Raw genomic sequence first — 25229 nt, 5'->3', positions numbered from 1 at the left:
TAGAGGTTTGTGTTGGTCCAAGTTGCCTTGTGTCTCTGTGTCTGGGACTCAGCATGAGTGTGTGTGTTCATGGGTCCAGGATGTGGGGTAGGAGGCGTGGGAGGCCCCCTAAGGAGAGGCAGAAGGATAAGGGAAACCCTAGGGCAGAGAAGGAAAAAGGCAGAGGAGAGACACTGAGGCTGGTGGACAGAGGTGTGGTATGGTGGGTGGAACAGAGGACAAGCCTGGGAGGGGTGCTGGACCCCTGGCACTGCCTGCGTGGGGGCAGTGTGGGGGGCGAGGAACAAGAGGAGGGGAAGGCAGAGCTAGGGGTCAGGGTCACTGACCACAAGCACTATAAAAAGATCTGGTGTCTGGGCCCAGGGTGGACAATAGCTGGGAGGCCAAGGAGGGGCAGGGGAAGGACCAGGAGGGGAGGAGCTGGGCACTGACCGGTAGCTGGTTTTGGCACTGCACTCCCCCTCCCCTATGCAGACATCAGGCCCTGAGCCTCCCTCACTTCCAGTGTGCCAGGGAGCAGCCTCTGGCCCTTGGCCAGTCTGAGCTCCGCCCCTGCTCCTCAGTTCAGGACATCTTCCTGCTTTCCCTCAGCTCCCCCAGCTGAGGGACCTTGGGGATCACAGGGACAGTCCCACCCTTCAGGAGCCTTGGGCTCTCCTTTTGGCTTCAGGTGGGCCTCCACAGGCCGCCTGCTGTCTTGGTCACGCAGGTGGACGTCCTGACAGTGTGGCCAGCACCCATGTCACCCTCCCCTGTCCTGCTCTCTCCACCGTTACACTCAGCGCTCTGCCAGGTTCCCACAGGCTCATGCCTGCAAGTAGCCAGGTTTCCTCAGCAAATAAACTCCATGAAAAATAGAAAGAGACAGAGAAAACAAATGCAGTGTGTGAACCTTGTTTGAAGCCTAATTTTAACCAGCCAACTGGGGGAAAATGAGACAGTTGGGGAAATTTAAGCAAGGGATATTTGATTGAATTAAGGAAGTATTAAAATTTTTTTTGGAGTAATAACAATATTGTGGCTACATTTTTAAAAAGTCTTTTGTCTTTTGGAGAAATGTACTAAAGTTTTCTGGAGAAATCGATATAATGGTTAGGATCTGCTTCCACATACCCCAGAGCCTGGGGCATGTGGGTGGCAAAGTACATGGCCTTGAACTGGTAACTGCTCGGATCAGGTAGTGCATGTGCTATAGTCTTCCCTCTACTTTTTTATATGTTCGATACTTTTCATATAAAACACATTTTTACAAAGTAAGTAATCCTATATTTCAAGTGTTTTCATCCAAATAAGTGTTGGTTTTCCGGAGTGGCTCATTTGCCAAGAATTCTAGATACTGAAATTTACTGTACTTTGCAAGTTCCCGATAGGATTCAATTACTGAAGCTCTGCAGATTAATTAAAATCAAGTCTGTAAATGTAAAATTTTAGGACATGCTAAAAGGAAAACTTCATTTCTCAACACTAAGCCCTCAGTCACCTGCACCCACTTTCTCCTGCGCCGTCACAGACGAGTTGAGAGTTGCGAACCCCACCCTGGGCCCTGCTCTTCCACCGCCCACCCCCTCTTCCCAGCTCCTGCCCCTGCCCCACTCCAGCCCGCCCATGGGGCGAAACCTCCTTGAGCAAGGCCTGGCGGTGCCCCTTGTTCCCTGTGCCTGGTGGACACTTCTTTAATCTGGTCTCTGCAGTGTGAAACGCTGTGGATATCCATCCCCCATCCTCCCAGGCCCTGCCCTGTGTGTTCTGAGGTCCTTACCCCCACCCTAGGGCCCCCAGGCAGCCCCGGAGCTCCTTTGCCACTGCGCCGCCTCAGCAACCTTTCACTGGGGCATCTGCCCTCACCCATCACGTGCTCTCCGGACAAGCTCGCCTATGCCCACGGCTTCAAGCACTGCAGCTGCACCACGGCCCTCGAATCTCTACTTTCAGCCCATCTTTTCCCCAGAGCCTCAGGCCTGAATGGATGTCCAGCTCTGCAGGCCACAACTCTGCTTGGATGTCACATAGGCCCCAGATGACATGTTGAAACCAACCCCCCCCCCCCCAACCTCTGGCCCACCCTCTTCCATGGCTGGGGCCTCTGAGTGGCACTCTCACCGGATGGAGCCAGAGACTGCCCCGCCCCCATCCCTTCTGCTTCCTCCTGTTGTCGCCAGCAAACCTTCACTCTGCTCTTGCCCTCTCATGCTACGGTCCCGAGCCTCTCCAAGCCTCAGTTCCTTACTTGTAAAATGGAGAAAATAACAGGGTGTATCTCCAAGAGCTGTTCAGAGGGTTAAACGAGGTGATACACCTACCTCTGGTGCTCAGAACAGGGCCTGGCAGACGGTGAAGGCTCCGGTCAGTGAAATTCCAGGTGTTCTTCTTCCACCTCACCTCCCACTAGCTTCCCGGGCCCCTTCCCGGGTGACTGCAGCCTCCGCACCCCTGCCCCGTCTCCACTTCTTGATGCCTATCCCTTGCCCCCAAGGCCTGATTGCAGTCAGAGGATCTTTCTAGAATGCAGATCTGACCACCTCCCTCCTCTGTCCTAAACTCTTTAATTGCTCCTGGTCATCTCTGCATAAAGTGAAACACCTGTGGGGCTTGGGCAACCCGGCGGGTCTGGGCCCTGCTTTCCCTTCAGCTGCACTTGCTCCAAAGCACAGCCCCGGCGGCGCCCCTGCTCCACACGCCCTCCCAAGCCTCACCGTGTTCACCAGAGCGCTCTCGCTCCTGCTCCTGCTCCTGCTGGTCCCCCAAGTGTCTGAGCAGCTGCCTCGCACTTCCCACCTCCCCGACCTCACGGACCAGATTCTGGGCACTAAGCTGAGTCTTGAGTGGGCCCCCCACCAGTCCACGAGCTCCTGCAGGGTGATAATTTTTCCTTGCTCATTTGTCGTGAGCCAGTGGCCAGCACAGAGCAGAAGGGAAGGATGAGAGAAAAGGGGGAAACGCCATAAACCGAGTGAGAGGAGGAGGGAGTCAGGAAGGGGCTCCCCTGACGCTGGTGGAAGGAACAGGAACACCAGGCCGCCGGCGTTTCTCACTCCCAAGGTCACGCAGGGTCCGCTTGTTACGGTGCCTCCTGCCCTCCTCATGATCCATGGCTACTGACACCGTCGCCTGTTTCTGAACCAAGCCGGGTTGGACCCGCTAGTGAGAGCCCATTGTCAGAGTCCCCAGGACCCTGGCCTTCGGTGAAGTGGCACTCCCCACCCGCTGCTGCGCCAGCTGCGTGACTCCCGCTCGGGGGAGGTCCCTCTGCCCTCACCGGCCAGCAGGCCCCTTCCTGCTCACCCTTCCTTGCTCCAAGGTTCCCCCTTCCATCACTACCATCCCCTCTATTTTCTGCCTTCCTCTTAGTATGCAGACTTGAAAGGAAATGTCCTTCCCTTGGGGGTCAGATTTGCTCAAGCCTCTGTGGTCTCAAAAATCCTTTACTTCTCATTCTCTTCACCACAGCTAGACTTCTCCATTTGTCAACCTCCCTCTATTGCCTGCACCCACCTCCAGCCATTGTAACCTAGAGTCTGCCTCCACCCAACTCAGGTCTTGCTCAAGTGACCAGTGACCTCCAGGGGGCACTGTCTCCTTCTTCTGTGTCTCCTGGGAAGTGGGACCTGCAGGCTCTCCCTCCCAGCCCTTCCCTTGGCCCCTATGACGAGGCACTCCCCTGTCCTCTTTACGTCTAGCCCAGTCTCCCCTTTTTGATCTTTGAGTGTTAAGAGCATCCCTGGGCTTGGTGCTGGGCCCTCTTCTGCATGTCTTCCTGGGTGCTGAAAACTCACATCGCCCTACTCAGTCCCCACATTCCAACTTGCTCAACACCTCTTGGCAGTGTCAAAGGCGCACTCAAAACTCAGCGTGCCCTGGACAGAACTTATGATGTCCCCTCATGCAGAGGGAGCGAGCCCCTGCCCGCCCACAGCCATGGCTCCCTTCTCCTTCACCTTCGTACAAGCCCACTCCTGAGTTCAGGCACTGTTACCTGTACATCCCTGTGGAGTCAGTCCACTCCCACCATCCTCTCACCCAGGTTACTCCTCAGTGCTTCCTTCAGACCTCCACCAGCCGCCAGGGTGATCACTTCACTCACTCACCACCCTGCTGGGAGCCTGTCGCTGGCTCCCCCGAGGCTCTCAGTGAGGTGGACACCACGTCCTTGCCCCAGAACAGTTCTCACACCTCTGGGCTAGTTGTGGTACTTTTGCCTACCTGCTCAGGGGCCCTGGAACAGGCAGCCTCCCTCCAGTCTCAGCACCTCTCCCTCAAGTGCAGGCTGCCCCTTGTACTTCTGTGCATCTTTCTGGATCTCAGCTTACGTGCTGCCTCTTCCTGGAAGCCCCCAGCCCCTTCTGATCTACAGATAAGATCTGATTCCCATTGCATACATGTTTCATAGCATTTACCAGCTTTGTAATTAACTCTTTGTGATTGTCTCCTTAACTATGAACTTCACAGGATCTACTTTGCTTACTGAACCCCAGTCCTAGCACATAGCAGGTTTTCAAGTATTCGTGTTGGTCTAGTTCCAGCAAAATGAGCATGGCAGTGTGCGAGGAGGACAGACTGGGAGAGGCAAGGGGGCACTGCCCTGGGCGGGGGTGGGATGCAGTGTCGGCCACACTGCCCTGTTGGCATAGGCCCCCTGCAGTCAGGACGCCCTGGGTTTCAGGCCCTGCTGATCAGAGCAGGGTCAGGACCCCAACTGGACAAGGGGACGACCCCCAGCTGCCTCAGTGTACGAGGTTAGCCTCTCCCAACCCTGATGTTCTGCACTGACTACTGCCCTGAGGAACCTGAGGGGAGAAAATGCCAGGGCTGGTCCTCATTCTCCACCTGTGCCACCCAAGATGCCCTAGAATTCGCATCCTCAGGCATAGGACTAGGCCCGTGGCAGGGTGGGGGAGGGCAGTGCTCTCACATCCCAGGTGAGCAGTGAGAACCACCAGCAGCTCGAAGATTCCCTCCCCTCTCCCTCCAGAGTCAACATCGCTTGAGATATTTACTTCACCTCCTGCCTCCTGCCTCCTACCCATCTCCATCGGGTCAGGCCTGGATTTCCCCCACCCCCTCCTTGGCTTCCGTCCTCCTTGCGCTGCCGGCTTGAACAACACACAGTAGGAGGGGCAGCCAGGAGCCCCGGCATCACCCTGCAGACAGGGCCCTAGCACCCAGGTGGTCCTGGGGCCTAGCCTGGACCGGCGCAGAATGGTGGGGGAGGGCGGGTGGCAAGAGCTCCCACGGCAGACACAGGACACTTGCTGGTGCAGCTGACACAAAGCGGCGGCCACCTCTCCCGGCCGTGCTCCCCACCCCGCTCCACTCACAGGGCAAGCACAGCCCCACTCACAGAGACAGGGGGATGGACAAGATGGCACAGGGGCAGGGGACGGGAGACAGGCAGGCTCGGCGGAGAAAGCGCCGAGGCCGGGCAGCGGTGTCCTCATGGAGTGGTTTATTATGATTCCATCTCACAAGGCAGGTGGCGGCAGCACACACGAGCTCCAAGCCCCTGACAGACATCTGCCTCGGGCGCATGCAAACAGTGCAACGTGGTCAAGCGCAAACACGGGGCGACCGAGGAGACACGGGACACGGAACACGGAACGGGGAACGAGGCTGGGCAAAGGGTCCCTGGAGAGGGGCCTGGTTTCCCCAACCCTCATGGGGAGGACAGGAAAAATAAGATTCGTACTTCTTGTAAAATGCCCATTTCCTGGGTACTTTCTTCTTATCTTGAAAAATAATAAAAAATAAGCACATGGGAAAAAAACCCTCAAAAAAGGAAAGGAATAAAACTCTAGGAAAGTGAGAGATAGGAGGCCAAGGGAAGCCTGGCCATGGTGGGGGTGTCTGCCTCCGGCTCCTCAGCCTCCTCGCTTCTTGGCCTTTCAGTGGGCCTCCCCCAGCCCCACAGGTGGGTCCATGAGAGAAGCTGCCAGGCCTAGGCGGGGTCCCCAGACGGGCCAGAGGAGGCACAGGCTGGGACAGAGGAAAGAAGCCCACTGGGCTCAGTTCAGGCCAGGGCCCACTGAGTGGGGGCTCAAGGCCCGTCTCTCCAAGTTCGGCCCCCAAGGCCCACGCCCTGGGTGCTTGGCCATCACAGGTGCAGCTCTCGGGCTTTGATGTGCTGGAGCTGCTCCCGCAGCTGCAAGAAGGAGGGCCTTGAAGCGGCATCCAACTGCCAGCAGTTCTTCATCACCTCATAGACGGCGGGCGGGCAGCCGTCAGGGGCGTCCATCTTGTAGCCCTTCTCCACCCGGGGGACGACATCCTTCAGGGGCTGAGGGTAGAGGGGCAGTATGAGTCTGTGCAGGGCCTGACCTGGGAGGGGACCCCTACTCAACACCCCCCTTGGGGGATTGATCCCCTTCAGTTCTGCTTCAGACTCAGGCCAGGAAGGTCCCGAGCGCAAGCCTGCAGCTTCCAGGCCTCGGCCCAGGGAAGCAGAGCCCAGGGAGGCCTCGCCCCCTGCCCAGCCCTCCGACAGCCCCAGCCGTCCTCCACCGCAGCGCCTGCACTCACAATTCTTGGATAAGGCACTCGCCCAAAGGAGTAGATTTCCCAGAGAAGAATTCCAAAGCTCCATACGTCAGACTTGGTGGAGAATTTCTACCATGTTGATGGGAAAAGCTGGGTCAGATGCTGGGAATGGGGGGTAGGGGGGAGAGAACCCAGGACCCCTGTCCACCACTGATCAGAACATGGGGGAGGCCCAGAACATGGGGGAGGCTCCCCACCCACCTTCTCTCTCAGGGCCTCGGGGGCTGTCCACTTGACTGGCAGCTTGCCTGTGTCCTGGGTGCTGGAGGCCTCCTTGGTGAGGCCAAAGTCGCTGACCTTGGCCACATTGTCCTCAGACACCAGCACATTTCGGGCAGCCAGGTCCCGGTGCACAAAGTTGTTGCCCTCCAGGTATTCCATAGCCTCACAGACGTCTCTGGGAGAGAGCCAGCCACGTGCCCCCTCAGATTAGGCCTCCCGGGAAAGGGTGGGGAGCCCTTCCCCAGGGGCTGCTGCACTCACAGTGAGAACTTGAGGAGACAGTCTCCGCCCAGCACCGACCGACCCCGTGATCGAAGATAGTCCACCAGGCTCCCCTGGGACAGGACAGACAGACCATGGCCCACAGGTCAGACTTTCCCTCCAGCCCTTGGGAACAGTGGACCTGGGGCTGGGTGAAGTGTGACACCCAGGGGAGGTGTGAGGAGTGGGGAGGAGCATGGGAGGAGTTGGCAGGAATACTAGGGTCTATACAGGGAACACCCCTCAGCCATTCTCATGCATTATCTCTTAATTCTCATCAATCTCTGAGGTCAACTTTGTTAGTATCTCCACTGCACAGATGGGGAAACAGGCTTAGAGAGGTGATGATACAACTTGTCCAAGGCCACAGTGAATACATGATGAGCCAGGACGAAAGCTGAGCCCTGGGGCCTTCAAAGCTCAGGTGGGAGGGGACGACAGCAGGGCCCACTGGTGCCGTCTGGGGCTGGAGGCAGCTGCACAGCCCAGCGTTGGGCTCCAGCACAGGGGTGGATCTTGGGGCTGCACACCTTGGCCATATACTCCGTGACAATGTAGAGCCCGCCCTTCTCTTCCACGATCACACCCAGCAGCTGTACCAGGTTGCTATGCCGAAGTTGCCTGGGGCAAGACAAAGTGATCAGAGCCCACCACGCCTCCTCATCCCCTTCACGTGAGGGGCAACCTTCCCACTCACCCCCTGCCCAACTCACGTCATGACCGAAGCCTCAGCCAGGAAGGCCTGGGCAGTGGCATCGTTCTTAATACACTTGACGGCGACTTTGTTCCCTCGGTAGTCGCCTAGCATCACGTCTGTGGGGAGAGAGCGGGTGGTTGTTCCCACACTCCCCACAGTCCCTTGGTCCCTCGAAGGGCTCCCAGACCTTCCTGCTCACCTCCAAACTCCCCCTTCCCAATGGTCTGCAGCAGCTTTAGGTCCTTCATATTCAGTGCCCAGCCACCTGGTGAAAGAAAGGGGGTCCGGTGAGGGTTGGAGACGCTGAAGCAGAGTTTACAGAGGCTGACTGTACTATGTAATGTGTGGGGTTCCCTGGAGGTCTCCAGAGCCTCTGGGATAGGTCAGTGCCAAGAAGCCTGGGTAGCAAGAGGCAAGTAGGCAAGTGAGGACTGGGGGTGGGGGTGGCACTCACTGCGGAAAAACTCATCCTGGGCTGCCACTGTGCCCTCCATGACCTTTGGCTTGATGAGCCGTGTGCAGAGTCCATCCGCGTCAGAGGTGTAGTGCTGCAGGGGGGCAGAGCAGATCACTAGCCACTCACATGCACCACCTCAGTCTGACCACCTGAGGGCGGCAGAAGCTCATCCCACCCCGCCAGGACTTGCTTTGGCAGGGGAGGGATCCCTATTTCTGGCAGGGCCTGGGTTATGGAGGCCCCAGACTTCAACACATGGCCCACTGCCCATGCCACTCCACACCCAGTTGCTGGACAGATTCTCTATTGTTGCTACCACTCTGGTCCTCACCAGCATTCCTAGGCAGAGGACAAGCACTGACTCAGTCCCAGCACTAGCCTGTAGCCAGGCATGCCAGGACCCTCCCCTGCCAGAGGCTAGGCCAGGCCGGCAGAAGGAAGGAGATAAGAGTGAATTCAGGAGGAATCTGGGAGGCTGCCTGGGGCTACAGGTGTGGCCTGGCCAGGGCTGGCAGAGCTGGCCTCAGGAGCTGCAGGGACTTGTGGGCACACTATTGCAGGTGCATGAGCCCAGGGAAACCCTGACCGTTAGTGTAGCTCTACGAGGACTGATATACACACACTTGGCCATGTAGCTCCATAAGTGGCTGGAACAAAGTGGTTCCAGGATCAGAGAGGCTCAGATTCAAGTCCTGGCACCTCCAATTTACAGCTGTGTGATCTCAGGCAAGTCTCCTAACTGCTCTGAACCTTCGTTTCCTGGCCAATGAAATGGGGACAGTGCTGCCCTCCCTGTGGTGATATTATGGGATCAGAGGTCCACCCTGGCACATAACAGGTGCCACTGAGTTTGCATGACAGTCCCGAGGTCAAACAGTCAGAGGCAGTGGGTCTGGAGCCAGCATCCAGGCCTGTGGGTGCAGCGGCTCACCTCCACCAGCTGCATGAGGTTCTCAAAGTACACCTCCTCATCAATGCTGAGCTTGCTGGCGTGGTACATGATGCGGTAGTGCTCCACCTTGCCGTCGCAGCTCACACACAGCGTGTAGTCACCTGGGTAGTTGGTGCTCTCCCGCACCAGGAACAAGCCCGTCTCTGGCGGGCACAGAAGCCGTTCTGCCTGCTCCCGTGTGATCTTGCCATGGAACCAGCTGGGGGACGCCAGGCCAGGGTCACGGTGGCCCAAAGGTATGGAGCCTAGTGCCCCTGCCAGCTTCTACTTTCTAAGGGCCTCCCTCTGCTCCCACCCTCCCCTCTTCAGTCCTGGACCCATCCTTTCCCTTTGAGGTCCAGCACCCATACCCTTCCCCTCATCTCAAGAGGCCCTCAGGACATTTCAGCCCTTTTCTGTGGCCTCCCTGTTTTCCTGACTCTCTTCTGGGGGAATCAGGGCTCTTCATCCTCCCTCCTCCCCAGACCGCAAGAGAAGCCCCCTCAGAGGTACTCACGGCATGAGGCTAAGTTTGGTGCCTGCTTTCACGCCCTCCCGTTTTTGGACATAGTTGGCTGGGATGATGCCCTCACGGCCCACCTTGTTCTTGGCTTTGTACCAGTTGGGGTCCTGGGGAGAGGGCAGCCCAGACATGTTCATTCTCAGGCCCACCTCCCCCTGCAGGGAACCTGGACCCAGGGGGAATGCCCAGAGGTGGGAGAGGGTGGGGTGGATGTATGAACTCCCTGATTACCTTGGTGACGGCCACAATGGTGAGCACGTCCCCCTTGCAGAAGGGAAGGTCCTGCTCCGCTGTGCCGTGGAAGTTGTACTTGGCAATGCACTCTGTACCGGATGGCCAGGTGGCCTGCAGGACAGGCTACAGGTGGGCGGTGCAGCACCCACCTGCCCACAAACCCTCGTGGTCACAGCTCTCAGCTGTCTTCTCTGAGCCGGGTGAGGCACTGCCCCCTACGGGAGCTCTGGAACCCTGGGTTCCTCCCAGCTGACATTCCGCCTCTGCCCCAGCCCACCCACCCTTAAGGCCCCGTGTGTGACAGTGCACCCTGGCATTCTACTTTGTTAAAAACCAGGGCTGGGACAGAGGGCTGGGAAAATGGGAGCAAACTGATCTGAGCCCTTTTTTCTGCTCAGCACCCCCACTGGGGGGGCTCAACTGCTCTAGATGCTGCCCCTGTGGTACCTGTATTGCTGACATCTTCTCAGAAGTCGAGCGTCCCCGTGTCACAGGAAGGCTGACCTGTCACTTGGTACCATGAGAGCTGTAGGAAGAAAAAGATCGAGGATGGATGTGCAGAGATGGCTCCCCTTCAAGTTACTGAGACCCCACCCCTCCCCACAGCAATCTAAACAGGCGCCCAAGGCAACCAGAGCTGGGCCCGGGGTGAGGGCAGCCCCCCAGTCTCCTCAGGCTGGGCGCTGAAGCGGGGAGTAGGCAGGAGCAGGAGGGCCGAGGACCCTCAGGAACAGAGGGGGCCTCACAGACTGACAGAATAGCCACCAGCCCCAAGACCAGTGCTAGGTGACTGCTCTGGGGGGAAGAGGGCCCAGGCCAGGCCTGTGAACCCCAGGGAAGGTACAAGTGACTTGGGAAAAGTCACCTGTCTTCTGTGGGTGTCTTAGTTTCTTTGTCTATAAAAACTTGCTCAGGCAGTATCTCTACAGCCAAGGCCACCGACCCTGTGGCCTGGTCACACCACTTCGGGGTACACACCTAGGAGAAAAGAGGCCAGTGTTCACTGAGGCCAGCACAGAGCACCCTCTGCAGCAAGATCTGTAATAAACCTCAAACTGGGAGCTTCCCGGATGCCTCCCAAAAGTCAGAGGGATACACAGTGGTGTGTTCACAGAATGGAGCCCTGTACTGCTGTGAGGCTCAGTGAGCAACAGCTATGAAACACCACCAATAAACTTCTACACATCATGTTAACCAAGAAGCCAGTCGCGGACGAGCACATGCCTTTAACTGCATCTGGATAAAGTTGAAAATCGGCCTAATCTACGGTGCAGGGTGCAGGACGGCGACTGGAAGGAGCGCAGTGGGAGCTTCTGCCTGTCGGCTGCGAGGCTGTCTGAACCCAGTCGGGGGTGGGGTCACTCTGCTGCAGTTCCCTGAGCTGGGCCTGGCAGAGACCTTGCAAAGTGTAGAGGCTTCAAACACTAATGTGGGGAACCAGAGTTTACTTCTGAGGGTCATGGGGCCTGGGGCCTGGGGCCTCAGCAGCAGAACCACCACGGCTTCCAGGCCTCACTCCTGGTTTCCGAGTCAGGCAGACCTGGCTCTGTTGAGTGTGCAACTTGGGTGAATGACTCAATCCCTCACCCTGAAACGCAGGGACAGGAGTCCCCTGCAAGTAGGCTGTGGGAAGAGTGGAATGAAGCCCTAGATTTGGAAGTGTCTGGCATAAGCCTCTCTTCCCTTCCCCAAAGGCCAATCCATCAACCTCTGCTGTTTGTTAGGAAGACTGAAGGTCAGGGAGGATGACCCTCGTTCCTGTGCCCTGCCCCCACATGCACGAGCCACCTGGACAGAAACCACCCCTAGGCTCTTGGGGTCCATGCTGTGGGAGCTGTGAGCTCCTCACCCCCATTTTACAGAAGCAGAAACTGAGGCTCTCAAGGTTGAACAACTTGCCTGAAGTCACAGACCTACTTAGGGTGACAGCCCAGACCTGGAATTGAGGCCCCTAACCTTCAGCCCTTCTAAACAGGGGCTCTGCTTGCTCTCCATATCCCATGCTTCCCCTCCCCCCCAAGAAGCAAGCCACTGCAGAAGGGCTAGGAGGCTGCGGCTCCATTAGTCACCCTCCTGGCTGTCAGTTTGCAAACACTCCTTTCCCAGCCTGCAGCTGCTGCCGTCTCCCCCACTGACTTGATGGTAATAATAATAATAATAACAGGCCCGTTCTCTGAGCACTCATTCTGTGCCAGGCCCTGTCTCTGGCACACTGCGGCTCATGAAGTTCTCTAACAGCTGAGAGACGCCACCCCACTTTATAGACGGGGACCCAGAGCAAAGCCAAGAGGCAAGGTGGCCCTGCCCAAAGTCACGTCACATCCCAAGTGACCATTTTGCCTTTCTGACGCATGAGCCCTCAGATGTCAGCCACCTCCGTGCCTCCCTGCCCGCACCATGCCAGGACCACGTGGCCCAGGGGAGAGCGTGCAAGGGAGGGGAGAGAAGCCAGGGATGCTGAGAGGAAGGGGCAAGCCCAGGCAACAGTAATCTGGGTGTGCTTCCTTGAGGGCCTGGGCTTGGACAGGGAAGAACAAACTTCCCTTTGCTCTCCTGTCTGCAACTTGGGGACCCAGTGCCACCTCCATCAGTACAATGGGTTGGTGATAACCCGGAAGCTCCAGGGCTGCTCTGGGACTTGCTGGCTCTCTGGTACCTCAACTACACCTGGTTTCCACCTGCTGTTCCCACATCCTGCCTTGGCATTTTCTTCCCACTCCCTTCCCCCTGCTCAACCTTTAGGGCGCAGCGGAGGAAAGCCTCCTGTTGGATGTCTGCCTGAAATATATGGTGGGACAGTCCATACAGTACTTTTGTAGTAGCAAGAGACTGGGAGACAATCTTTATGTCCATTAACAAGGGCCAAGTAAATAAATGACTGAATATCCCTAAAAGGGAACGACATACTCCAGCGGATGGGACCAGATCTCTAGTTGCTGATACACGATACCCCTCATAACAGAGTAAGTAGAAATGGCAAAAGCCAGCACAAGTCATTGAGGGAAAAGCAGTGGGATGCAGCTGCCAAGCCCCAGACACCCTGTTAACCAAATGGTCAAATGAAGCATCCCCAGCTACTCGAGAAGCTGCACGGAGGCCCTCTTGCTGTGCTGCCCAGTGGAGGACCCGGGCTCCGGCGTGTGGCTCTGCAGCACTGTGGGCCTGACTCCTGTCAGGGAGATGAGCCAGACAGAGCCCACACACCCAGCCTGACTCTGAACGTCAGTGTCATAAAGGACATAACAAACAAAGGCTGGGGAATGCTCCAGATTAAATAAGACACAGAAGAAACATGAGACAGCAAGCTGCTAATTATGTGAGGTAAAGCATGTGTTAATTAGCCATATTGTGGTAACTTTTTACACTATATACACATATCAAATCATTACATTTTGCACATTAAACATATAACATTACATGTCAATAAAGTTGGAAAAAAGAAACATGACCTAAGATTCAACGAGTGACTCTGAATTGGATTCTGGATCAGAGGGAGAAATAGTTACAAAAATCATTTGGGGACAATTGGGGAAATGGAAATGTTATATACTTTTTTATTTTCCTTTTTTAAGATTTTATTCATTTTAGACAGAGGAGAAGGGAAGGAGAAAGAGAGGGAGAGAAACATCAATGTGTGGTTGCCTCTCGCCCTCCCTCTAGGGACCTGGCCCACAACCCAGGTGTGTGTCCTGACTGGGAATCAAACTGGAGAATCTTTGGTTTGCAGGCTGGCACTCAATCCACTGACCCACACCAGCCAGGGCAGAAATGTTATATAATATTAAGAGTGACCACAATACTGGGATTATTAAGAGATTCATGCTAAAATACTTGGGTGTAAAAGGTATGATGCCTTAACTAACACTCAAATATACCAGTAAAAAAATGAAACAGCCCTGCCTGATGTGGCTCAGTGGATTGAGTGCTGGCCTATGAACCAAAGGGTCGCTGGTCTGATTCCCAGTCAGGACACATGCCTGGGTTGCAGGCCAGGTGCCCAGTAGGGGGTACACAAGAGGCAACCACACTGATGTTTCTCTTCCTCTCTTAAAAAAAAAAAAAGAAAACATATACACACATGTCTATATCTATGAAAGAAAAGGCAAAGCAAATATAGCAAAATGTTTAGAACTAGTGAATTTGGGTAAAGGATGTATGGAGGTATTCATTATATTATTATTTCAGCTTTTTGGTAGGTTTGAAATACTCAAAAGTAAGAAAGAGCAAGGCAAGGGACACTGTCCATGGTATATTACCGGTTGTGTTTTTAAAGTGATATGCAATTCCTCCCTAAACTCAGATATGCAGATTATCTTTGAAAGACAGAGGAAACTGATTAAGAGAGGCTGCCTCTGAAATGGGAGTGGGAAGAGAGTATTAAATTCAAGGGAAACTTCCTTTTCACTGTGTATTTGCTAATATTGTCCTTAGCTTTTTTTTTTTTTAAACCACACTCATGTATTACCTTCCCTCTAAAAGTAAGAATGAAAATAAAGAACTTTTTGAAAGCCACTTTTGCCAGGAGCTTCCCGTGCCCCCAGCTGTGCTGGCTGCTCTGGGCCTCCACGCCTCTCACACATCCCTGGGCTGCAGTCGGAACTCCACTGATCATGGACTGGCAGCCAGCTCTCAGGGGAAAAGCTGGGGGCTGACTCACGCCCCAGCATGGGCTGGGCCCAGAGTGCTGAATGAATGAATGAATCAACAAAGGAAAGAGGGAAGCTAGGCTGGCTGCACCACACTTAAGTCCTATAACCGATGGTACTATACTTAACCCCAAAGGACAGCAGCTGTCACCCCACCCCCATAGGGCTATGGGGCAGGGACTTCCTGCCCCAAACCCTGATCCCAGCAGTCCTTGTGCTAGGGTCCCGGGAACAGACTGGGCATTGTGCCCAAGTACTGAGGTCAGTGGCCGCAGCCTCAGGCAGGCCTTTCTTGGGAGCCCAGGCTGGTAGGGATCGGAACCAGAAACTCCTGGGCTGCCACTTCCCTGCCCTAGGGACAGTTTTAGACCCCCACAGCCAAGCATGTGCTAAGGGCCAGGGTAGGTCAAGGGGCTCCTGCCCTTCCCCCTCACCAAAACTCCACTGCCTAATGGGGCATGGGAGCCTTTGGTAACTGTTTATACCCAGCTAAAAATACCCACTGAAAGGGGAAGTGCACAAGAGACCCGGGGGAACTGGGGGCCATGGCCCCCAGACACTGGTTCTGCCACGGGACCCAGCTGGAGTCTGGGGGGTGGGGCACAGGCAGCCACAGGAAGCAATGGGCAGGTACACCTTGCCCTCTCATTCTTTGCGCCAGTTTTTCAGGAGCCTCCCCGCACACCCAGCCCCATGCCTGGTGGGCTGGGAGAGTAAAGGGCCCAGGAGGTCCTGTCCTTGGGGCCCCAAGAACTCCACTCAATGCCCCAACCAAATGCAGACCCACTCCTGTCCTCCTGATGGACAACCATGGCCAGGCGTGCTCAGTGCCTCAACAGACAGGACAGACCTGGGCAACCTGGGAAGGCTTTCAGGAAGAAGGGCAGGGGAGCCGGAACCAGGAGGATTTTAGGTGGAAGCGAACAGAAGAGGGGTGGTGTGCTAGACCAGGTCAGGCCAAGAGTCCAAACTGTAGCACAGAGGGAATTAATTGAGGCTGAAGAAGGCTCAGGGTGGGGTACACAGAGTCTTTGAAGTCAGCCCAGAGGTTTCTGACAAGTCACAGGACAGATACGAGCAGAACCGAACTTCCGACTTGGGCGCGCCCCTCCGCAAGGGCAGTGCACCTGAGAAGGGCGGGGCGCTGCCGGCAGTTGGGCTGGTTTGGCAGCAGTGAAATCAGCCCCACCTGTGGTTCTGCAAAGGACACCCAGGCTGTGGACACTGGGGTGCTCCTGGCCACGCGCCAGGCTATGGGGGCGAAAGGTTCTGGAGCCTCAGCAACTTCATTGCACAGATGTCTCAGGGCCGGACAGCAGAATTGGGCACACGACCCTTGAAGCCTAAACTTCCCTGGGGATCAGGGAAGGTTTGGAAGGACGACCCACTTCTGCTCCAGTGTGTGCTGCTCAACCCCCACCCCCAAGCTCCCTCAACCTTCAGCACCCCTGTCCTAAGGGAATGTGCCAGTTTAACGGCTGGAAAATATTAAAAAAACAAAATTACAGCAATTCACTGGCTTTTTTCTGCCCCCAGTGGCTGTCTTAGTGGGACTGCAAGTCTCGTCTAGAGGTTTGGGAGTGAGAGGAAGCCGGTGGGAGTCCCCTCCCCCAGGCCCCCCTGCAACTGGAGGCTGGTACTCCCGGCCCAGAAAGGTTTCTAATTACCACTCAGGGTCCTAATTACCTACATGCACTGGGCAGCAGGGACTGGGGCCTCCCCAGGGCCTTCCTCAGTCTGCCCCTACCCTGCCTGAGCAAAGGCTGTGGTGTTTGCATCTTTATTTGCCTACATTTACATACGGCCTTCCAGTACTGACCTTCAGGGAACCCTTAAAAACCATGGAGTGTCCCTGTCCCTCACCTGAAGGCTCCTAGCCATATTACAGGAGGGGAGACTGAGGCCCAGATGCACAGGAGCCGTCTAGAACTTTGGCCACAGATCCCTGGTCTCCCCATCCCAGAACGGGACGGAGAGAAGGTGCAGCTCAGAAGGGAAAGCGCTCCAGCCTCACACAAGACACACCGCTCTGCTATCCACCTGATTATCCACCTGAGGGACTGGGGGCCAGTAGCCTCCCTGGGCAGAAGGGCTGTGAAAATGAAGGTGCAGAATTAGAGCCTACTGACGCGCCCTGAGTTAGTTACTTAATCCTCCCAAAGCTCTGTGAGAGTTTCCCCGCTGATCTGTGTTTGACTGAGGGGGAACCAGGTCCTGAGCAGGGGCACCCAACTTCCAAGGGGTAAGCAGGGAGTTAAGCTCAGATCTGAATTTGGTCAGGAAAAAAACCTCAAACCTTTCCTTGGGTGGGACAGACTGGCACCCTGAAAAAGGACAGATAGGTGAGGAGGGCCGCTGAGGGGAGGTCTGCCCGGAGTTTGGCCCTCCTGTGGTGGGAAGCACAAGTCACACCTGTGCCCACTCCTTGCTTGTCTGCCATACTTTGCCTCGAACACAGTGGCCAAAAGTTTGTCTAGGGCCACACTGCCACTAGAGAAGTCACAGCCCTTGGGAGGGTGGAAGTTCCAAGCAAGGACCTCTGCCCCAACCCTGCCTCTTCTGCAAATGTTTTCTTGATTTTCATGGCCCTTCCCCTCCAGGAAGCCTTCTGCTGTTACAGCCTACGCAGATCCCCAGCTTCTGAGCTCCCACCAGCTCTGCCAGGAAGTCGGAACCACAGGCCTCCCCTAATTGACTCGTCTCAGAGTCTGGTCTCTTCTACTGGCCAGCAGGGGAGCTCTCAGGGTTCCTCTTCCATTCCCCCCTCCTGTGTCCCTGACAGTAGATAGCACAGGCCATAAATGCCTGGGTCTGGGTGAGAACCAGGTAAGCAGGCATCAGAATGTCACCCACCCACAAGGGTTCCAACTACGGAGCAGGAAGGCAGCCCCTCTTCTGCTTGCTCCTGCACCTCTGGGCCCAGACCACGAAGGGTGGGGGTTGGGGGAGGCGGAGGGAAGCTGCGGTTAGAGGCCCAGCCCCACCAAGGCGTACACAGCTCCTGTGTGAGAAGCTGCTCTCATCACAGTACCTCAAAACCAGGAAGAGAAACTGAGCAAGCAGAAAGGAGACGGGCTGCATGTGGCTCTCAGGCCCCTGGGGGCCTGCCCAGAGCAGCTCCCAGCCAGTAGCTGGACAGATCCCTCCCTTCTCCCTCCTGGGTCTCAGTTTCCTCAAGGGAAGAATGGGATTTTCTCCCTGGTCCTGCCAGTCCTCCCGTTTGGTGCAGGCTGCATCCTGCTCCACAGAGACCCCACAATTGGTGGAACAGTACTGATACCCCATGGGCTTTGGTCTCTCCCAGGAGGCAGGGGCTGGACCTTGGAAGCTAGCCTGGCCTTGCTCTCCCCCTCCCCCCTCAGCCACGCAGGGAGCACACTGGATCTCCCTTCAACAGCTCTTTATTTTTAGGTCTGAATTTGACTTTAATCATTACTTAGCAGGTTCTATTTCTAGTGCTTGGATGAAGGGACCCAGAGGAGGGGAGGAAGGGAGGCAGTGCTCCCTGCCTGGTGTGGGGGGTGGCCTGCTCCTCCACCCATCCTGCCCAGCCAAGGAGAGGGGACTGAAAAACACTGCAAGGGCTTACCCTAGCTGGCCCAGCGTCTTGGAGAGGACCCCGCCCTGTGACCTCATCCCAGCTCAGACTGTGGGACAAGAGGGCAGTTGTGATACCCACTTCCCTTGCACCAAGACCAGGGAAAAGGCAGACACTCCACAGGCAGAAGTCCGGCAGCCAGAGTCCAAGGTCACATGCATGGCGACCTCTGCATTGAATGGGCCACCTCGGGGAGGACCCTGTCCCTAGGTTAGTTCTGGGCCATCCTGGGGTCATTTGGGGCCATGGTCTTCTAAGCCTGGGACTGACAAGCTGAGACTGGTTTCCTCCTACTGTCCACGGGGTGGTCCCAGGAGGGCACTCCCAATTCTCTGGTCTCCACAGAAGCAGAACAAGAGGAAGCGAGCAATATCACATCAATACACTCTCAGGTCAGACCTGGGGAACACCTGCCAAAGAGGAAGGCGCGAACACACGAGACTTCCCCAGAGATTTGTGGACCATCTATGTTCCCTTCCAACTCCCCATGGGAGGCTCTAAAATTCTTGCCCACCTCGGCCCCTGGGAAAGAGTAGGACAATGAGGTTGGCAAGGCTGTCCCTGGGTTAGGGCTCAGAACGCCTGGGTTCCTTGCCCAAGTCTCAGCTTTCCCAGGGAAAGTAGGCCTCTCTCCTCACTGGGGAAATGCAAGGGCTGGCCTAGGAAGTAGCTGAAGCTGCGGGACGGGAGGCAGCTGTGCTCTCAGAGAAGAGGCCCGTCTACTCAGCTCTGATGCTGGAAGAAGAGAAAATGGGTAGGTTCAGGTTCCAGAAACCAACCAGTAGCCCATCTTCCCAGAGCCAGACCCATGACCTGGGCTGGCCAATCCCAGGGTGGTAGGGAGGGGAAAGGAGGGAGGAAGGAGAGGGTACTGGCCGGAATGTTTCAGGAGCCCCCCACTCCTTGGCAGAGATTGGGCCTTGGCTGGGTGAGCCACCAGCCAAATCTTCCCCACATGTTGACGCAGCCTGTGGTGGGCATTATACCAACAGCGTCAACCCCTCCTGACAGAGTGCCTGTGGAAGCCAGGGACCGTGCCAGACACTTTCTAGCACCTTAGTTACTTCACACTGTCTGCACACTCCCCTCTGAAGCAGGTACCACCATCCTTGGTGTGTGCATGAAAGACCTCGGGCACAGAGGGTGACTTGTTCAAGGCCTGTCCACCCAGGTCTGAATGGCATGGGCTGGGCCTGGAACCAGCCTCACCTGGGTGCTAAACTGCCCGCTTTCTCCACACGCCTGGTTGCTCTGCCGGTCTGTAACCACCACCACAGCAACGGGTGTGCAACAGCAGTGCACATGCTTAGTAAGAAGGTCTGGGTTTGGTTGCTGTGGCAGCAATTTGGAAAATTCTATAGCTTTTTAGAGTCAAAGTTACACAGACCACGTAGTGACATTAAAAAATGCCCACAGACACAGTGTTAGATGAAACAAGGTGTCATGGCGCGCACATTCAAACAACTACAGCAACAACGGGGAGGGGAAAAAAAAAGAAAACCCCAGAAAAGACTGGCAGGGAACTCCAAAATGCTACAGTCGCTGTGCCTGTAAAGAAAGAGTGGGTGACTTTTGTTTTCTCAACTTCCTGTAGTGCTGTTTTCTTACTTTCTAAATTAAGAAACTAACATATACATAGTTTTCTCGTAACAAACTCAGATTTGCTTTCCTGGGCCCCACATGCCTGAGGCTCCAGCTCTTGTGTCTGGGACATGGTTTACCACGCACGGCCCTTCTGTTACGGGCAGCTCCACAGACACGTTCGGGTCTCTCTCCCTGCCATGTCTTCCTCACAGCAAACTACTCTGTTCTTTGGGGACTATGTGTAGAGGCTTTGAAATTCCTCAAAAACTAGAACCCAGAACTGGACCCAGGTTGTTCTGCCCGATCAAGCCACCTGGCGGCTTGCTGGAGCAGCTGAGTCCCATTGTGGGCTCTGGACCACAGCCGCTGCCTGTACTGTGAGCTGCTCCACAGTGGCTCAGCCTTTTGGGGCCTGGTGTCCCCTGCAGTGACCCTGGGGACCATTTTCTGATCCTTCCTTGCTCCCAACCCAACACAGAGAGAAAAGGAGCCACTTCTGAGAGGGAGGAAGGGACCAAGCTCACCAGGTAAAAAACACATCCCTGCACACATGCCTGCCTGGAGCCAGACCCTTTTCTAGGAAGGCCACAGGACTCTGGCTGCACGAGTTCAGGTCACGGTTGGCGTGAGAGCACCTAACCATGTCAGGCCTCAGCCCCAGAGCCTCAGGCTGGAAAGGAAGTTAGGGATGGATGAGGGGAGCCTCACAGGCTCACCACATCTGGATTTCCAGGAAAAAAAAAAAAAACTTTAAATCAAGGACAGAGGCCTGAGCAGGGCCCCAAACATGGCTCAGCATCCTCCAGGGAACCTCCCACCCTTGTGGGAGCCAGAGTATCCTGCCACACTCCCAGTCTCCCTCTTGCTGCCTTTGCCCTGTTCCTGCTGAGGTCCCACCAAGAAAGACACCGGAACCCCCATGGTGTGGGGAGCTTGGAAAAGGCCCCTGGGCGCCCCTGACGCTGCTCCTATGACAAGGCTGTAGGGTGCTCCCTGTGGAAACAAGGCCCTCACCTTCGCCATCAGATCCCATTCACAGTCTGAACTTGGCTCCTCCTGGGCCAGCTGGGACAAGGTGAGGGAGGGCTGCATCTCGACTGACCATCAGGCTGTTTCAGCTGAGCTCTAGGGCCGCACTAGATGGTGGCCCCATACACCCACCACGTCCCCATTAGTGGCACCCAGCCTCAGGCACCAGAGGGAGTACAGATGCTATCTGAACCCACAGCCAGCACAGCTGGGGCCGGAAGTCCTCTCCCTCCTTCCCAGCTCTCTGAGGGGAACAAATGCTCACTCAACAGGGTCTCATGGACCAGCCTGGGAGCCTGTGTCCCTGGTGGGTGAAGATGCCTGCCTGGTTGCCCACCACCTACAGAAGCCCTGTATATGCAGAGTGGGGGATGGGAGGATAAAAGGTAAAATTCTACCAGAGGCCTGGGGTAGCAACTTCCCCTTTTGAGCCTCAGTTCCCTGGTCTATAAAATGGGAGGGAAGGTGAGCCCCTAGTTAAGCTCCAAGAATCTGATGGCTGGACACGCCCCTTCCTGACAGCCAGCCTGGGCCCAGAGAAGCCTAGAACGGTTTGACCAGACTATCAGGAGGTCGGGACATGGTCCTAATGCCCAGTGCTACCTCCACCTAGGACAGGGGCCCTGCCCATTATCCCCACCCAAGGGCCAGAGATCTCTTGGCTTAGGTCTGGCCTTCTGGGAGGCCGAGGGTGACTGGCTCGACCTCTGGGCCCTGAGCTTCGTAGAGCTGGCAGGGCCTCAGTGAAAGAGAGGAGGGGTCAGAACCAGGCAGGCCAAGAACCTGCAAGGATGCCCTGGACAGAGAATGGCACACTGCCAGGGCCCTGGCCCAGGCTGACCCCTCCCGCCGGGCTCCAGCCAGCCCCCATTCAGAGGAAAGAGAGGGACAGACTTGGGGTAGCCTGAGACAAGTCTCAGGGATTCATAGGGCAGGAGGTCCCTCCGGCGCTCCCCTCCCAGTCGAGCTGACAGATTCCCGGGAGAATTCGAACCCACGAACAAGGGGGAAAGGGAGGCGGGGGATGGGAATGGAAGCGATGGCAGCTGCAACAGAAGCACCGAAGCGGAATTGGAAACCTCTACCCTCTACCACCGGGAAGCACTCGGACGGCCCCCTCCAGGCCAGCCAGGCACTTACCTCTCTCGGGAAACTGTGGGCCGAGCCAGCTCGCTGCGGGCAGCATCAGCGGCCTGCGGGACGGTCCGTGCGGCCAGGAGAGAGGGGAGGGGAGCAGGGGTCCCCGGGGCGTGCGGTACAAAGAGGTATAGGTGCGAAGAGGGAGGAAGAAGGGGTGGCCTGACGGAGGCAGGGGTCCAGCCGCGCGGCCGGGGGTCGGGGAGGGAAGAAAGGCGTGGGGAAAGGGGGCGGGAGGGAATAGGGGGAGGAAACAATGTAGCCGGCGCGGCCCCAGCAGAGTTCCGCTTCCGAACGCCGCCACCAAGGTTCGATTTTGGAACGTCGCGCCGGCTACCGGGGGCCTCCCCGGACGCTGGATCGGGAGCTGCTGGGGCTCCCCGCGCTCCACGCCGCGAAGGATCCGGCGGCCACAGGCTGGCTGGGGCGGAGGAACTACTGGCCGCGGGACGGCCACGACAGCGGCGCGGCCGGGCGGTCGCCCCGCCGGGACCCCACCCCAGCAGGACCCTCAGGCAGGGTGCGGGGTGGGATGGGAGCGGGAAGACGGCCGGGGGCTCGGCGGCAGCGGCCAAGCTCGGATCGCCCCGGGCTCCGCTGGGAGGAAGCTCGCAGGCCTGGCTAGAGGAAGCGCGGCCCGGATCCTCCGCCCGCGGCAGCGCGCCTGCGCGAGGGGGCCTGCCGGGCGTGCGGCGGGGCGTGGGCCGGCGGCGCGTGAGCCGGCGGGACGGTGCCCCCTACTGGGCGCCGGGAGCAGTATGTGTGGGGGTGTGTCTGCGCCCACGCCTTGCCCCCACCTGCGAGCCTGCGGTGAGGGCTCCCGGCGGTCCCCGGCAGAGGGCCGATCAGCCCGCCGTGGAGCCACTTCCAGCCATCTCTGGGCGCAGCTACCCTGATGTAGAAACAATTTAGGCCGGGCCTGAGCTCCTCTTCTCTGATCTGGTTATGGAGAGGGGACCTCAGTCATAGCAGTAAGCATTTATTTGCTAGTGGGACCACTTCACGACTGTCAAAAAGTTCTTAGTAGTAAAACTGGCCAACAGACAAGCTCAAAGAAATAATTGCCAGGGGTGGAAAGGTGGTGTACCACAGGAAGCAGAAAAGAGGGGAAGGCTAATGGGGAGACTTCATAGAGCTGGGACTCCAGGCAGAGGGAACGGCATGGACAAAGGAAGGGAGAAATGAGAGAGTTTGGTGGCTTTGGGAACTGTAAGTGGCTCAGTGCGGAAGCACTTTGCAGTGTGGGTACAGGAGAGTGGTGGGAGCTGGGGTCTTGGAAGCCACAAGGAATAGAGAGATTCAAAGAACCTTGTGGGACTTGCTCAGACTTTGTTTTCAGCCCAGAAGCAATGAAGAAGTTGTCAATAGCTGTGTGACTTTGGAAAAGTTACTTAACCTCTCCATGCTTTAGATCCTCATTTGGTAAAATGGGGGGAAAACTGAGAATAGCATCAACTTCTTAAAATCATGTGGGGCAGGAAATGAGTAAATACGTTTAAAATGCTTAGTGTGCTGTGGCTGGCACATGGTCAGCCCTCAATATTGCCTGTTATTATATATCATTGTTAACATGGAACGGGGAGGTGATCTGCTTTGAGCTACAGGAGCAGAGTGTGTGTGTGTGTGTGTGTGTGTGTGTGTGTGTGTGTAGGGGAGCATTGATGGGGAGAGACCAGAGACTCCAGTGTAGGTGGGAGGTGTCAAGTCATTTCCTAGGGACTGGGCCCTGAAGGATCAGGGTTGGGTGGGCAGAGAGGAGGGGCACTGTCCAGTGGGAGAGATGAGGTGTACTGACAAAGTCTTAAAATTCAAAATTAATGAGGGGCTGAGGGAGTGAGGTGAACAGTAAAGGGCCCTGTGGAAGAGTGAGCTGGGGGCATAGTGTGGCTGCAGAGAGTAAAGAGTCTTACATGCCAGGTGCAGGAGTAGGGTGTTGCCCACTCAGACAACCACAGGGTGGTCCTTTGATCCAATGCACCCCTGGGCCAGCTTCCCAGTAAGAGGCCAGCCTTTCAAGGAGGGAAGTAGTAGTCACACCCCTGCCCTTTGAGAAGATATAGTAAATCTCAGAGATAAATAACTATGGTGGGTGTAGTGGAGAAAAGCATGAATTTGAGCTTCAAATCTTCTTTTTTTAAATTTTAACCATTATTCAAGTACAGTTTTCTGTTCTTCACTCCCATCCCATGGGCTTCAAATCTTAAAGTTAAATTTCAGCTGGGCTATTTACTAGCTGTGTGACCTTGGGTTAGTTACTTAAGTTCTCTGAGCTTAGTTTCCTCTTTCTGTAAGATCCTACTCAAAATACACCTCTCTCAAAAGAGAAGGTGCAGATTTAACAAGATAATGGCCTGAAGGTGAGGGGGTGGAGAGGGTGCTCAGCTCATTTGGTTTCCCTTTCTTTCCTCTGAGGTTGAGATGGAATGATAAAGTGGGGCTGGTGGGGCCACCTCTCAGCCTAAAGGAATGCGTTTCAGCAGCTCTCCGAAGCCTTCTGGAAGGCAGAAGTTGATATCTCTTCTACCCTGGCCGAGTCAGCTGGCAAAATGGGAAGGTAGTGCAGCTGATTTGGAGAAGATGCTCTAACCCCTGCCCCAGTTTTGTTACCAACCTGTCTTCCCTTAACCTCAAATGAGTTTGACTTTTCCCCCTGGGTTTATGTGGCCCAGAGTGTGAACTTTGGAGTCAAACAGACTTGCATTTGAATGCTGGCTCCACCTCTTCACAGCAGTGAAATAAATTCTTTTTCTCTGAGTCCTAGGCACGGGTTGTGGGGGGTGGGGGGCAAATCAATAAAGGGCCCTGCCCCACAGAACCACCTTGTAGTGGAAGAGCCAATGAACTGCCAATCTCCTCGTTCATTCATTCATTCATTCATTCATTCAACAAATGCTGGGCACCTCCTAAGTGCTAGGCACTGTTCTGGATGCTGGAGACAAAAAAGTGAGCGAAGAGTGAGCATGGGTCTTGCCTAAGAGAATAAAGCAATAAACAGAACAATTATACACTGGTGTGAAGTTCATGAGTGCTTGACAGAGGAGAGTGGTCTGGAGAAACAGGCAGAGAGAAGCTTGAGGGGCAGAAGGCTGGGATGACAAGAGCAACAAGCGGGGAGAATGGTGTGAGAGGAAGGGACCAGATTCTGTAGGGCGCTATGGATCAGGGATGCTGTTACATGAGTTTGGGTTTTATTATATGAGCAATGGGGAGCCATTGAAGGGTCTTAAGTGGGAAGTGACATGACTGAGTGAAGGTCAAGAGACCAGTGAGGATGCTTTGCATAACCCTGCCAGTGGTAATGGGAGTGGGCTCTGGTGGGCAAAGGAGAGCCATGTGACAGCTCTTGGTGAGGTGCCGTTTGTGGGGAGTGAGGCCATAG

At 55.9% G+C, this 25229-nt stretch overlaps 1 protein-coding gene across 5 annotated transcripts; it reads right to left on the bottom strand.

Moving 5' to 3' along the window:
* Window positions 1–5426: 5426 nt before the first annotated feature.
* On the bottom strand, window positions 5427–22512 carry CSK (C-terminal Src kinase). 5 transcript variants are annotated; one of them, XM_045848644.1, is made up of 14 exons: window positions 21854–22512; window positions 10722–10834; window positions 10304–10382; window positions 9854–9979; window positions 9617–9729; window positions 9100–9319; window positions 8166–8259; window positions 7911–7976; window positions 7728–7827; window positions 7545–7635; window positions 7015–7088; window positions 6733–6928; window positions 6514–6600; window positions 5427–6271 (listed from the first exon to the last, which is right to left on the bottom strand). In XM_045848644.1, the coding sequence occupies exons 3-14, from the start codon at window positions 10316–10318 to the stop codon at window positions 6089–6091; spliced, it is 1365 nt and encodes a 454-aa protein (XP_045704600.1). In that variant the 5' UTR covers window positions 10319–10382; window positions 10722–10834; window positions 21854–22512; the 3' UTR covers window positions 5427–6088. The 5 variants fall into 5 exon arrangements, with proteins under 5 accessions (XP_045704600.1, XP_045704602.1, XP_045704601.1 ...); XM_045848646.1 differs by having other exon boundaries at window positions 9854–9967; XM_045848645.1 differs by lacking the exon at window positions 10722–10834.
* Window positions 22513–25229: the final 2717 nt, after the last annotated feature.

The sequence above is a fragment of the Phyllostomus hastatus genome, unplaced genomic scaffold (genome assembly GCF_019186645.2).
Source record: "Phyllostomus hastatus isolate PE091 unplaced genomic scaffold, TTU_PhHast_1.1 phas_contig_62, whole genome shotgun sequence".
In the NCBI taxonomy this organism is placed as follows: Eukaryota; Metazoa; Chordata; class Mammalia; order Chiroptera; family Phyllostomidae; genus Phyllostomus; species Phyllostomus hastatus.
This window is presented reverse-complemented; position numbering and strand designations above follow the sequence as displayed.

Excerpts from the sequence above, each read along its gene's own strand:
- CSK (XM_045848644.1), bottom strand. Across the intron at positions 8,260-9,099 it reads ACCTCATGCAGCTGGTGGAG|CACTACACCTCTGACGCGGA; the intron begins GTGAGCCGCTGC and ends GCCCCCCTGCAG. Across the intron at positions 7,636-7,727 it reads GCTGAGGCTTCGGTCATGAC|GCAACTTCGGCATAGCAACC; the intron begins GTGAGTTGGGCA and ends GTCTTGCCCCAG.